This window comes from Passer montanus, unplaced genomic scaffold (assembly GCF_014805655.1).
Source record: "Passer montanus isolate IOZ18808 unplaced genomic scaffold, ASM1480565v1 scaffold40, whole genome shotgun sequence".
Lineage (NCBI taxonomy): Eukaryota > Metazoa > Chordata > Aves > Passeriformes > Passeridae > Passer > Passer montanus.
Genome location: NW_024368819.1, coordinates 1,905,535 through 1,920,368, shown reverse-complemented (window position 1 = coordinate 1,920,368; position 14,834 = coordinate 1,905,535). Strand labels below are relative to the sequence as shown.

The 14,834-nt window shown below is 46.3% G+C and overlaps 1 protein-coding gene across 1 annotated transcript; it reads left to right on the top strand.

Moving 5' to 3' along the window:
* Positions 1–3,090: 3,090 nt before the first annotated feature.
* Positions 3,091–13,974, top strand: RAB1A (RAB1A, member RAS oncogene family). Its single transcript, XM_039718793.1, has 6 exons — positions 3,091–3,176; positions 6,947–7,019; positions 9,053–9,148; positions 10,508–10,603; positions 11,563–11,694; positions 11,930–13,974. Exons 1-6 carry the CDS (start codon positions 3,106–3,108, stop codon positions 12,125–12,127), a joined length of 666 nt encoding a protein of 221 aa, XP_039574727.1. The 5' UTR covers positions 3,091–3,105; the 3' UTR covers positions 12,128–13,974.
* Positions 13,975–14,834: the final 860 nt, after the last annotated feature.

Genomic DNA, 14,834 nt, shown 5'->3' with positions numbered 1-14,834 from the left:
TTGTAGCCCAAGTCCTGCACACACAGCCCTGCACAGGTGTTTCAGTGATCTCACAGTCCATTTGCAGGTTGTTCCTCCTGTCCTTTGAGCTGGTTGGAAGCTAAACTTTGGTCAGTGCATTATGCTATGCCCTTTGTAATGAAATAACGTCGGGTAATATGTATTAGTGGTGGATTTAAATTCCCCAGCTGATTACAAGGAGCTGCTGTAAGGTTTAGCAGTGCCCTGTGGAATGATGTGTACTGTTGCAGTGCTTGTACTCTCCCTGATGCTATTGAAAAGGCCAGGGCTTTGCTAGGAACAACCCTGAGAACATCAACAACTAAAGTGTCAGCAATACAATTCGATATTCAGCGAGACTGTTAAAAGTGGTTGACCACAAACCAGTCCCCCATACTGTGAAATCTTCCAGCTTTAATGGTTGCTTGCTCGGAGATCCCAGGTGTGTGGCAGTCTCTCTGTGCCCACTTCCAGCAGTCACTAGAGCGCAGAAATATTTACTGTGCCTGAAGAATGTAGGGAAATGTGATTAATGCTTGTAAAGAAGTTTAGATAATAGATGCAATGCCACATTTTTTGATAAAAGACGCAAAAAGGGACAGTGACTTATAAATTCAGGTGAAGAACACAGGCCGTAGAGGAGCCAAAGACGCCCTGTGCTGCCCCGACGCGCTCCCCACGTTCCAGGTGGGAATCCTCAAGGCGCACGGCCTGCACGGCCGCCGCAGCGGCTCTGCCTTCCTTCCCTCGCCGCCTGCCCGCATTCCCAGCGAGCCGCGCTCCGCACGCCGTGCTCCCGGGCACAGCCCCGGGCACAGCCCCGGGCACCGGGAGAGACAGCGCCCTGCCGGGCCGCACCGGCACGGACCCGGGGCTGCGGGCAGAGACGGAGCAGGGGACGGGAGGAGGGATTGGGGCAGGGATGGAGCAGGGAAGGTCCCCGGGATGGAGCTCGGGCGCGGCTGGGAAGGCCCCCCGGTCCCCGCGGGGCCGCGCCCGGGCCGGGCGGGGGAGGAGGAGGAGGAGGAGGAGGAGGAGGGTGCGGGCGGGAGGCAGCGGCCGGGGTGGGTCCGGGGGCTCTGTGGGGTCCCTGCTGGGAACCGGCACCCGCCGCCCGGAGCGCCGCGGGGCGCAGCCGCGGCGATTTTCCCGAGCCTCGGGAATGCCGATCGGGGCCTTGGCTCCAACAAGTGAGGGGGGGACCCCGGCGCCCCGAGGGAGCCGATCCCCCCGGCTGGCGGCGGCTCCGTAGCCAGGGGTCCACCCTTCGCCTGAGCTGCAAGTCATGTGTGTGTCACATGGCTCTTGCAAAACACTTCTTGCCTATGTAGATTTTGCAACGCTGTGACTCGATAATAGGACGCTCTCGGGGCTGTTTGCAGCTGAAATGGCACTTGCTTGGAAAGCCTGGGGACGACAGGAGGGGGTTTTGGGAGGGTCGTTGTGCGAGTTTGGCCTTTTTCTTTAGTTGGCCTGCTCGGGAGTCGGGCTGTCTGACAAGCCCAGGGCTTGTCTCTCTTCTGGAAGCTCGGCGAGCTGTGTCCTGCCCACCAGGCTGCCGGGAATAATAATAAACTTTATTTTCGAGACTTTCTTGTGTGAGATAGAGAAAGGATTTAAGCTTAATTTAGAAAGCAGTTCAAAAAAATCAGCAGCTGCTCTTGCAACCCTTCAGCCTTGTAGGGTGTGTTTTGGAGCCTTTCCCTGCTGCTGGCTTTGCTGGCACCCCAGTTTGGGGCAGTGAAGCCAGTGTCACATCTGATGCCACTGGAGTGGCTCTGGTACTGAAACGCACATGTGGTGTGACATTGCTGCTCTTGGAAGACACCCACAATTTTGTCCTCTCGGCTGGGGCTCCTGCCTTGTGTGGCCGTGGCTCCTGTGCTCTTACGTCAGTGGGGTTGGTTGCAGGCACTCCGAGTCCATTAAAATCACCTGAGGAGCAAACAAGTAGTCATCGGCTGGTGAGGGGGTTGGTGACACCCAGGAGGTACAGCCAGGAACTCGAGTTACATCTTGGCAAGATTACATCACAAACTTGCTCGTGTAGCTTTGGAAAACGCCAAAACAGTAGCTGGAGGTGGGCAGTGGAAGAAAAACCAACAAACTGCTGGTGCCCCATGGTCCTGTTGGCTCTCAAGAGTTAAACTCAAATTTACCCTGCAGGCTGTTGAGTTCTGTAGTGGGAAATCTGCCTGCAGTGTTAGGCCACTGGGAGAAATGAGTTGGAGGGGGCTTTTTCCACAGATTGTTTTTTGCCTTTCTTGCAGTCCATCAAGCCCTCTAGACTGATGCAGAGGGTGTTCCCTGCAGGCAGGTACTGAGTGCTGAGGACTCTGTTTTCAGGGAGACTCGCACAGCCGAGTTCTCGAAAGTGAAACAAAGAGGAAAAGCTGGAGTTGGAGATTAACTCCAAGTGTTAAATTGGCACTTCCTGAGAGGGTGGAGTCGGCAGGATGAGGGGAGGAGATAGGAAGGGTGTGGTGAGATGGACAGAAAATACCTGTCACTGTGGTGTGTGTACTTGGATCCCTGTTAAAACAGGAATAAGATTTAAGGGATTATGACACTGCTCCCTCTGTTCTCTGTAAAGAGATACATCCATTTGCCCTCTCAGAAGTGCCTTGCCTATAATGTAACACATTCTCTCTTCCCTGTCAGCTTCAGATCAGGCTGCAGCTCCAAATCCTCTCTCCTGGGCATGCCAGAACTCCATCACAAGTCAGTGGGATGGCTAGTTAAAAATTCTAACTAAAGACCTACTTCCTTCAGCTTTCCTGATAAAGCTGCAGGGTTAGGCTCTGCTCATGCAAAGGTTTGAAGGGGAGTTGTGCTTCTGAGAGCTTCCATGAAGCTTCAGGGCTGTGGGACAGCCAAGTGGACTGTTAGTTTTTAGATTGAGTGAAGGAGCTGAAGAGGGGTGGATGTGATACTAAAATGAGTGTTCGGAAGGTAAATGCTGAAAACATCTGCCCAGCCGGCCCTGGGATGTGTTCCCCCTGTTCCTCCCTGCCTGGCGGGGTTTGAGTGAGCAGAATGTCAATATTGACTCTGCTGGGACTGCGTCGTGTCAGCTCCAGCATTTCCTGCCCTTCTGCTGCTTGCATGTGGCATAAACACACTGCTGGGGTCCCGGGCCAGAGCAGCCAGGTGGAGCTGGAGTTCTTCTTGATCAGGTCAGTGCTCTGCCTGGATCTTGTTCTGGATACCTTCCAGCACAGATGGGGAAACTCGGTGGCTTTTGGAGCAAATCTTGGGGGGTTCTTTCTGCATTCTTCAGAAGGGCCTGGGTATACCAGGGAGGTTTCAGTCTTGGGTGCTGGTGGTTGGTAGATGTCAACTGAGTGACCGCTCCTAGGTTGCTGGAATCATCTGAAAGTGTTTGTGTTCTAACCTGTCTAAACAGCAATCTGCCATGCAAAGTGGCAGCGTGTCTTCTGGATTCCGTTTACTTACACAGAGTGTGATCAGAGTGACAGTCATGCACCCCTTCAGAATTTCTGGGGTGGTAGCACAAAGAGTGGGGATTGAGGCTGCTGTGAGTACCTGTTTACAGTAAGTGATTAAAGCCAATTCCAGCAGTTCCTTGTTGCACACAGGTGACTACCCAGCCTTGTCTGTTTTGGCATAAAACCTTCCAGGCATTTAAAAAATCCCCACATGCCTCCTTATATAAATTAGATAAACAGCTCTATCTCAGAGGCCCACAGGTCCCTTGTTCCGCACAGCTTTGGCCAGGTCTGTCCTCTGCTTGATTTGGAGGCCCCTTTTTTTTTTTTTTTTTTTTTTTTTTGGCAAGAGGCAGTTACATTTAACATCTTTGTCCTTTATCTCTCTGGCAAGAGGAAGTTATGGGGAGGATTTGAAAGCCTCACTCTTGCTCACCATACCCACCTGCCTTGCTGCACATGCTCTTCCAGTGTGCTCTTTTAAACGACCCAGGTATGCCTGGCTTATGTAAATGGTGAGAAATAATGGAATGATTAACCTGAATTCCCAGTGTCTCCCAAGCAGTGTGGAGAGGGCTGTGCTGCATAGCTCAGCCAGCTTTATGAAGGCTCCCTAAACCACAGGAGCTGATGAGTTTTAAGCTTCCAGATTTAAAGAGCAAAATTCAGTGGCTTCAGATATGTTTGTGTGGCTCTTCAGGAGTAAATACCAAATAACCTGTGTGGCTTGTTGGATGCATTGCTACAGTTGAACCCCTTGACCCAAATATTCTATTGCTGTAGCTCAGTCTAGAAATAACTTTCTCTAAATTTTTATAGCTTTTTAAATTTTTGATTTAAACTGTTGCTGTACCCAAGAGCTGTCTCTCAACCATCATAGTCTAACAAACTGCACATTTGGTTCTTATGGCCCTAAATAGGCACCTGCTGTATTTTAAAAGGTCTTGGGAGCTGTATCTTTTAAAGCTTTAAGCTGTACTTGGAAAGGAAGGCACTATAGTATTGGAATATAGAGTGTTCTAAAAAATTAAAACCCTTAGTTCCTAGAGTCTTACTTATACTATTCCCAAACTGGTGAAAGTCTTACCACCAAAATTAGGTTTTTGTGACACAACAGCCATTTCTAAGGTCAGAGACAGAGCTAACTCAGTAAAGGCTGTTTCCAGCTGTGCACCTGGTGCTGGCCCTGGGTTTGGTGGGCTGAGGCAGGTGGCTTAAGACCACTGTGTGTCTCTGATTCTAGAAATACTGAAGCCCAAAGTGAGGGGACAGCTAAATAGCAAAGATATCAAATCCAGTATTTAAGGCTTCTGAGGTCTTACTGTGTTAGCTTAACATTTGTTCTGGGTAGCCACTGTTGCTGTTCTTGTTTGCTGCTGAGGAGTGAGAGATGTCATGGGCAGGTTTGGCTGGAGCTGCTCTTAGCACGAGGAGTAACAGAGGAAGAGAAGTTTTCATGTGTGGGGCCTGGGGGAACCTGAATTACTCTTGGAAGCAAGTGGAAGTTTTAAGTGGATCTCAGACCCACAGCTGAAGCCTTACCTCTACCAGGAAGGAATTACTTTTTTTCCATTAATTTTACTGAAGGCAATACAGTGCTAATATTCTTGTGTTAATATTCTCAAGGGGATTATAACATGCTACAAGCTGTAAGTAATAATTTGACTTCAGATTGCTGAAAATTCTGTGTTTGTAGGGAACTGAGTAACCCAAGCTTCCTGCTGGAGTTGGAAGGAGCTGAGTGAAAGCTGAGGCACAGCAGTGGGGGAAAAGGCAAGGCATGGGTGTAACAGTGAAGCAGGTCCTGGAGCCCTCATCCTTTACTTTGCCCTCCAGGTTGCAGAGTTTCTCCTGCTCTTGGGGACCAAACTGTCATTGGGGGTGAGAAGTTGTCTGCTCTGTAGTAGTGCTTCAGCCAACTCAAACCTACTGAGATGTGTGGGTTGTGGGGCAATGTAGTTTAGGTCCCCTGAACAGTTTGGGTTAATTGTCATTCTCCTGAAGCCATCTTGCCTTGTGGGAGTACGTGACTTGACAGGTGGAGTGGTGAATTCTGTGACTGGAAACTGCTAGGTATCCTTTGACTTTTTGGTTTTTTTAATCCCTGTAGTGCTTTTAGCTGTACACTGTTAGGAAAGGTTGCATTTTTCAGGATTGGGTTATTAGTTGCTACATTTAGCACTTGTGACTCCTCTCTGGTCTTGGCAGAAGTGCTGCAGAGACTGGAGGTTCCAGCTGGGCGTGTTCTGCAGCCAGGGCCCAGCCAGGTGAGAGGCTCTGGAGCAGAGGAGTGCTGAGAAGCCGTGCTTGGCCATCTGCTTGGCTCTTATCAGCTGGGCATGGATGCAGTTTCCTGGCTGGATTCCTGCCAGCCAGAGGCAGTGGCCATTCTAGGAAATAATATAGGTGGGGACAGTGGACTTGAGGCACTCCACATATCCTTAATCTTTACCTCTCCTTGCTTAAGTGGACATAAAAATATGGCTGTTGAACTGTTGTGGTTAAGTGAGAACAGGACTTAGTCCTGGGCCATTACAGGGCTGAAGAGTTGTCAACTGAGAATGAGTTAGTGTGGTACTTGGGAAGCAAAATAACTTGTGTAAGTGGTGGGTTGTGATTTTTCTCTGTTACTTGTTCTCTAGCATGACATTTTCCCATTAGTCTTAGGACTAACACAAAACCCCATATTTTGCCAACCATGAAATCTTCCCTACTCTTTGAAGTGCAAATATAGGCTGGTTGGTGACACTGTGCTTCTTTAATGTTGGGAAAACTCAACATTAAGCAAAAGATTTGTCAATTCTTCCAGTGTATCTTGAGAATTACCAATACCACACCTGGCATCCCCAAGAGATGTATCCTCATCTGGCAATGACTTGAGCTTTGCTTTCATTCCTGGAAGGCAGGTGTGGTATTGGTCACTGCTCGTAGTCTGTTGTGGAAGGTGGGTATTCCATTGTGCTGTTGCATTCTGCTGCAACTTAAATATGAGTAACTTGAACTGAGGAAAGAAATGGCTGCATTTGGCAGCTCCCTGGTGTTGGTGAAGCTGGGCAGTGGAGTCAAACCTCTGAGTCCAGAGAAGCAAATGGCCCTGGAGGGCAGCAGGCTGTTACCACCAGTTGTGTTCCTTGAGTTTCTCAGCCAAACAAGGGGGCTTGCACTCACTGCAAGGCATGGTTTTCATCTCAGCTAAACCACAAAGGCTGAGGTTGGACTGTGCTCCTCCTGCTGATAGTCCCTCTGTTATCCTCAGAGTAACTTCCCAGGAAGGCACAGTTCCACACAACAATGCTGTGCTCAGAGCATCTACCTCACACTTCCCTTACCAAGTAAATTGTGAATTTTTAAACTGAATAGAGGAGCTTGGAGTTGTAGCTGATTTCCCTAGCAGTGAATTAATTTGCCTGTCTCAAAAGTCATAATATACTGGCTGTAAGGAATTTCTTTCTTGACAGTGTTCATTAAGTGACCTAATTTTTTTTTTCCTTCTGCAGTGACTATTTATTCAAGCTACTTCTGATTGGAGACTCCGGTGTTGGGAAATCTTGCCTTCTACTTAGGTTTGCAGTAAGTGATCATGCTTGGCAGCTTTGTAAAAGAGGTACTTAGCAAGAGCTTCCCTTCAGGTAGCAGGGCTCATGTCTGACAGGCCTGGTAATACCAAAGAATAAGTACAGTATTGCAAACTCCTCCTGTCTTCTGAATTTGTCTATCTGATGTAATTGTTTCACTAAATTGGAAAGAAATAATATCAATAATATGTCCAGCTAAGATTAATTCTAATTTTCCTGTTACTTGAGAACAAGGTACCTTAATTTCATTTCCATCATTACAGTAGTGGTAGAATGCTGAGGATGGAAGGAATTCTGGGGGTGTGCCCTTAGGCATGAGGAGTACAGACCTTGATCAGTTACTGCTTGATAAGAACATTTCAGCCAGATGAAGTTTGATATCTGCAGTAAAAAGACCTACCAGCTGTTTAGTCAGAGAAGTAATGTAAATAATACTCTAGGAGTAATAAGGCTTCCTGCTTTCTTTAGTGAATGTTAAAATTGCTGGTGAGCTGTTCTGGCTCTAGTTTTCTTGTCAACAAGAAAATGTAAAATGGGTTTGACAGCTCTTAGTAGGAAAAGCTGAAGTCCAGTGAACTTCTTATCTCTGTCTGTGCCAAAGTGCAGCTTTACGTGTTCCTGGGAGGAGAGGAAGGGAAGCAGGATATGGGGCATGACCCTAGAAACTTGAGTGTGGCACTGCTGCAAGATGATGGCTTTGTTTTCACAGCCTGAGCAGTTCCTCTGGGCACCTCTGGAAGGAGCCTGTTGTACCTGGAGTTATTAATGTGAAGTGGTGACCTGGGTGTACAGACAGCCTCAGTTAAAGCCATTATGGCTGCTCTTGGAGCAGGATGAGCAGTAGGAGGATGTCACCTGCTCTGCTCACAGTGTGGAGGCAGTGGCTTGGAAGTGACTCCACAGCTGGAGCAGCACTCCAGAGTGGTCTAGCCTGCTTCTCTTGCAGATACTTCTGAATTAATTTTGGCTTCATGTAAATAATCCAACTTTTCTCTTTTGATAACCAGCTTAAGTTTGTGCTGTGTTATCTGATGTTCCTTCACCTGAGTAGCCTTGTCCTTTTGAGATGTTTTTCCAACTAAACTGTTTTACCCTGACATAATGAATTACCACAGCATACCACACCTGTGTTTTCATGCTGCTGTAGGTTAAACTTATTCAGGCTTTTCAGACATTCCCTTTGGAGTATTGAAATGTTAAGGAAATAAATGTCATGTCATTCTGAAAGGCTTAATACTTTATTCTTACTTGCATGTATTACCTAAGATGTCTTCCATTCACAGCCCGGAGGAATCCCTTGCTTTTTGTGATACCTACTGGTAGCATAAAGCCTTTTGTGGCACATTGTATGTGAAGTTCTTTCTTTGGGTGCTTTAGGAGTAGAAACTTCCTTCATGCTGACAAGCTGACAATCACTGGAAGGTAGCAGAGACTGACCCAGCAGTTTCTGTGTGCCTTAAGTCCTGTTGGAGACTGCAGTCAGGTCCCTGCAAGCTGCTGAGGCAGTGCTTCCCCTCCTGTATGGACACAGGCAGCAGAGCAGAGCCTCAGCACGAGTACTCCAGCTGTAACTCTAACCTGCCTTAGCAACCAGCTGCAGCAGCAGAGGATCTGACACTCGTGTGTGACTGAGACAGAGCCTCTGACTTGTTCTAGGTAGCTGCTGTGTGACACAGATGAAAAACCATCGAAGGAAAATAAAAATGTGATGTGTTTCAATAACTCTAGTGGTTATTCTAAGTAGCTCTTCAGTCTGCCAACACAAGCAAAGACTGTTTTTTACACTGCAGCTACAGGATTTCCAGAAAAGAGGCTTTTTTTGACTGGTTCTGATTGGTGCTTTTAAAAGCAGAATTTTTGAAAAGTAAATACTCAGTGGAAATGCTTGACCACCTCCTGGACTTTGCCATGAGAGATCAGGCTGGTTTTACAAGGAAATTAAGTCCCTTTGTCTGACTGGTGCATAATGAAGTAGGTGACTGCAGAAGAGGTGCAGCTGGCTTGACTTCTGTTCACTCTCTCTCCTAGGATGACACGTACACAGAAAGCTACATCAGCACGATTGGTGTGGACTTCAAAATCAGAACTATAGAACTAGATGGGAAAACAATCAAGCTTCAGATAGTAAGTAGTATTTCTCAACTCCTGTGTGCCTCAGTCTGTTGGAGCATGAGTTATATCCATAGCTATTGGTGGTCATCTTGGTACTTTAAAATACTTTCAAATACAAGGGGTATTTTCCCTGTTACATGAGGCAAAGCAGTTTTTGCAAGACTTACCTGTCCTTAAAGAAGGGTGCTTATTATCAAGTCTGTTTGCCTGGAAGAGGAGATTCTATGCTGGAGTGCTCTCATATCAAAACTGGTGTAGTTCTGCAGTATTTTGCCAGGATTTGTGTAAGTGCAGAAATACCACACAGTTGTCCAAGATGCCTGAATTCCACAGCAGCTGTTACTACCAGGCTGCACTGTCTTAAGTGCTGGAAACTGCTTTTGTTGACCTGAATGGAAAAACTGACACAAAGGCTTGTAACTGGCCTGGCTGCCTTAGCACTGGGCGGTGTTTTCTGGTTATGCTTTTGGCCTTTCACTTGGAATAAACAGGGGAAGAGACTTGGCAATTCTTTAATCTTGAAGCACTCTAAAAGGGTGACTGGTGTGATGAAATCTAATATCTGTGCAAGGTCAGACAATCCTTGTCAGCCACTGCTTCCAGCTCAAGCAGAGGCTCACAGGACTTGAAGGCAATGACTCAGGGATTCAGTGTTGTGGAGCAGAGTCCAGCTTACAACCAGAAGTCTGAGCTTCCAGACTCTAATGTAACTGTCCTGAGTACAGAGCAGCCCACTAGGAATGCTGTCACTGCTGAAATGTGTCTGTGAAGTCTGTTTTTAATACACAGCCAGGCCTATTCTTGACACAGCTCCAGGGAGAGAAATGTTTGGGTGAGTCCTGTTCCCGTCCTGGGTGGGAGAAGAGATCAAGTGCCTTATGTCTTTTCTTAACTCTCCCAGCAGGAGAAGGGAACCAAGTTTGGTTTGAGTTGTTGCCTTTAAATACCTTTGCTGAAGCCTGTGTGCCAAGGAAGTTGAAGGGAGTGGTCATGTCAGAGACCTGCAGCTCTCTGACCTTATTCCTAGCAGGTTTTCAAGCCCTGGCTTTTGTTTGCTCTTCTGACCATTGAACCATGGCTTCTTCATGGGTCAGAACTGCTTAATGGTTTCCCCAGAGAGATCTCTTGACTACACTTGGCTGAAATCAAACAAATGAGCACTTTAGAAAAGCAGGTACAAAGTGTAATTCTCAGTTAAAATAAGTGATCTCCTCGATCCTGTTTGATGCATACAGCTTCAGAGACACTGCTGTAGCTGTGGTGTGGATGTGGTTGCAGCTGGATGGCTGCTCTGCTGAGCTGTTTCTGGAAGCTGATGTAGAGCACTGGCTCAGCCAGCTGCAGGAGCTGACCCTGTCACTTGTCTTGCAGTGGGACACGGCGGGACAGGAGAGGTTTCGGACTATCACTTCCAGTTACTATAGAGGAGCTCATGGCATCATAGTTGTGTATGATGTTACAGATCAGGTATGTGTTAAACCTCTGCCTGCAGGGTTTCTCCAGGCTGAGTAGTAAACTGGGAATTTAACAGCTGGGCACCTCTTAAGGGAGACAGTGACAGAGTTCTACAGGCTTATCAGGCTAAATGTATGTGTTTGGCAGAAATAAAAAACAGAAATAAAGAGAGCAGTGGGATTTGTGGCTCCTAAGCAATTTTATCTTAGGCTTAACCTAAAACTTGGTGAGCAGGTAACTCATTGTTCTGTGTGAATACCTCTGACCCTGCCTTTGGTAGCAGGAAATCTGAGTTACTGATGGAAGTTGTTGAAAGATTTCTGAATGTAGTTGAACTGTGGTCTGCAGTAAAGACCAGCATTTGGAACAGAAAATTGTCAGCCTGTGTGCAAGATACAACTGAGCCAGTGTTTTCTCTGAAAGGATCTCTGAAGAACTGGTGCAGTTGTTTGAAGGGCACTTAGGAAGTATAGGGTTTCCTGAATTAATAAAAAAAGAACACTTGTGTTCAGTCACCAACTGGAGTATCAGTCCAGCATTTCTGGAGTCAGAGGTTGTTCCAACATATCTACAGCAAAGTGGTTTGCAGCTAACACCTGATGCTTAGTATGTATGTGGGATGCATCTGGTTTCAGCTGTGTGCCACATCTCCTACCTCTGCTACAAGAGGAGGAAGAAGAGCCCCAGATGGTAGAAGATGTAGAATATTCAATATATGGAGCAGGGAAAAATAATAGGGGGAAGAGTGCAGGAAGGGCTGACTGTAGGGCTGGGAACAGGAGCTGTATGGCCCCTGTGGTGACCAGCCTGTCCCGAGGCCACCAGGGGAGTTGGGCAGCATTAGAGAGTCTTTTCCCATGGTTGTGAATCACATGGATAAGTGCAGTGCTCTTTCCTGGTCATGCCCAAAGGGATAGTGCTGAACTTTCCCCTTCATCAAGGGCCTTGCTTACAGTGCTCTTATCTCGTAGGAGTCTTTCAATAATGTCAAGCAGTGGCTGCAGGAGATAGACCGCTATGCCAGTGAAAACGTCAACAAGTTGTTGGTGGGGAACAAGTGTGATCTGACCACAAAGAAAGTAGTAGACTATACAACAGCAAAGGTATGTTGGGACTTGAGTGTTTGCTTGGCTGAGCCCCTGCTCTGGTTTGTCATGCATAGAGGTGCCACAGATGGGGACAGTTTAATGGCCTCCTGCCCTGCAACTCGTCCTCAGACTGGAGATGGGGTGTGGGGTGGGATCCAGGACCTTGTGAGTTATCCAGTGGTGCTCCAGGAAGTGAGGTGAGGTATGAACCTGTGTATGAGCTTACTGTTCACTGTTTCTCGATTTGCAGGAATTTGCAGATTCTCTTGGAATTCCGTTTTTGGAAACCAGTGCAAAGAATGCCACAAATGTAGAACAGTCTTTCATGACCATGGCTGCCGAGATTAAAAAACGAATGGGTCCGGGAGCGACAGCTGGTGGTGCAGAGAAGTCCAATGTTAAAATTCAGAGCACTCCAGTCAAGCAGTCTAGTGGAGGTTGCTGCTAAAACTTGCCTCCCCCCTTTTGTCTCACAACAATGAATTTGCAATCTGAACCCAAGTGAAAAAAAAAATTTGCCTGAATTGTACTGTATGTAGCTGCACTACAACAGATTCTTACCGTCTCCACAAAGGTCAGAGATTGTAAATGGTCAATACTGACTTTTTTTATTCCCTTGACTCAAGACAGCTAACTTCATTTTCAGAACTGTTTTAAACCTTTGTGTGCTGGTTTATAAACGTGTAATCCTTGTTGCTTTTCCTGATACCAGACTGTTTCCTGTGGTTGGTTAGGATGTATTTTTGTTTTGATGTTTCTATTGGCATGTTTAGATGTCAGGTTTAGTCTTCTGAAGATGAAGTTTAGCCATTTTGTATCAAACAGCACAACAGTGTCTGTCACTTTCCATGCATAAAATTTAGTAAGATATATGTAAGATCTGATTTGCTAGTTCCTTCTTGTAGAATTATAAATGGAGAGATCACACTATCTGATTAATAGTTTCTTCATACTCTGCATATAATTTGTGGCTGCAGAATATTGTAATTTGTTGCACAATATGTAACAAAACTGAAGAAATGTTTAATAAATATTGTACTTACTGGAAGTAATATCAAACTGTATGGTGATAAATATTGTCTTAATTTGTATGGCTAAGGGGGAAATCAGGCTTGCATTGTGCACAAAACAACATATCTGTGTGTGCAGCCATGGCTCTCAGACCTTCCCTGCAACTCGCCCAGTGACTGTGGCCCCAAAGCCCGAGCTGTCATGGTGCTTAAGGCACGAGTGCTGTACCAGAAACACCCAGCCAAGGTTCACGAGGCATAATGCACTCTGAATGTACAACAGTTCCCTAACTTAGTCTTGGAACTTAATTTATTTCTCAAGGACTCCATGTAGGGAATTCCCGTCAGCTTTGCATAGCAGGGGAGAGAACAGCATTTCCCTAACACAAATGATTTCAGCGAAACCTTGAGGAGGTATGACTTTCTACCAGTATATTATGTCTTTTCTATATACTGTTACTTCCATCCTCTTTTAATCAGTATCTTCTGACTTAGTGCAACAGCTTAGCTTCTGTTCCCTTCTGCAGCGAGGCACCAGGAGGGTGACATGGGGATAGCAAGGCCCCCACCATACTCTTGCTCAAAGTAGGCGCTTTCTCAAACAATGTGGAACTAACCAGCAGCCAGGAGGTTTTGGATGGTGTGTGATTCTTTGTACAGAGCTAATCAAATCATTAGTGCCTGATGTCTAGCTAAAAGCCACAGGAAAGCTAGCCTATAACACTTCCTATACATGTAAAATTGTTCAGCTTTATCTAAACTCAAATGTTCAGCCTATTCTGTAAATAGTCTCATGTTTGAAAGACCATGTAACATTCCCCTAGTAGTAAATACACCCTGTGATAGTAAAAATATAGCCTAGGTATGTTGTGAGGTATAAACTAAAACTGGTGCAAATATCCTCTGATTTTTTTTTTGGGGGGGTGACTTTGGCTAACAGCTTTCTTCAACATAGTTGCATAAATCAACAGGCAATTGTAATACATAAAGTATTGTCATGGTTAAGTTGAACTCTTCCACTTGAGACCTTCACAATAAAGTGATGTGCTTTCTAGTAGAGATGTGCTTGTTGGTATAATTCATTATAAATGTGACCTGCTGCTCTCAGGAGCAGGAGGAGCAGTGAGAGCTGCTGAGATCAGGACGTGAAGCAGAAGGAGGTGTGTTGAGGGGTAAAACATCTTCCCTGCAGAGAGTGCACAAATGAACTTCAATGTCGAGATGCCTGCTACATACTATCCAAACCAATGTTAATATATACAGTAATAAAAGCATTGCAAAACCAGTTGGGCTACACCAGGTGTTTGGTGGTTCTTTGTTTCCCCCTCAGTCACCAGTGGGTCGCTGGGCTGGTGCTGTTCCAGGCTGAACCTGGGGATGTCAGGCTGAGCTGTGTGATGAGCAGGCCTAAAACTCCTGGATAAAGGCACTGTTGTTTCTTAGCTGTGAGCTGAAGTATTGAATATTTTTGCCACAATGGGCCAAAAAAAATTTGTCCTTCAAGCCAAGGATGTAGAAGATGGGAGAATACCAACCCTCCCCCACAAGACCCAATGAATTATTTGCTGTAACTGCTTCAGTTTAACTTTGCTTTCACCTTCTACTTGTGCAGAACAGAAACTTCTCTCTGCTCTGTTCACAGGCATGGGAGGAAATCATCGTGTTCTTGTGCAGAGTACATCACCGCCGTTCAGGTTAAAGGTTAATTAAAGCCAAGTACCAACATTCTGTAACTTTTTTTGGCCACTTACCTTATGCTGCTTCAGAGCTGCCCTTTTTCTGTTGCAGAAAGGGCGTGGAAACCCTTGAATGTTCTGAGGAGTGACTTAACTGCAGTAGCTGGAAGGGGGGAAGGCACAACTTCACCCCAGGACACCAGCACAGCACTAAGGCAGCTCCTGCCAGCAGCAGGTACCAGCAGGTTACACAGAACCTGGCTCCTCCCTGCCTGAGCTCGCTTGTTGATTATTTTATTTGGATTCAGTATTACGGCTTTTTGTGTTTATGAATAACAAAACTGAAAGTTAAGTAGGCTCTGCTTCAGCAGGGAGTGGTAATTATAAACAGGCCTTCAGTTTGCTCCCAAGAACCAGGAGTTGCTATTTCTTGGCTTCTTGCACCTATTTTTGACGAGCATAAACAAAC

What these genes read in the sequence shown, in the direction of transcription:
- RAB1A (XM_039718793.1), top strand. Translation starts at nt 3,106, where the DNA reads ATGTGGCATAAACACACTGCTGGGGTCCCGGGCCAGAGCAGCCAGGTG. An exon ending in AAACAATCAAGCTTCAGATA is followed by an intron (nt 9,149 to 10,507) that starts GTAAGTAGTATT and finishes CTTGTCTTGCAG; the next exon opens with TGGGACACGGCGGGACAGGA. An exon ending in TAGACTATACAACAGCAAAG is followed by an intron (nt 11,695 to 11,929) that starts GTATGTTGGGAC and finishes CTCGATTTGCAG; the next exon opens with GAATTTGCAGATTCTCTTGG.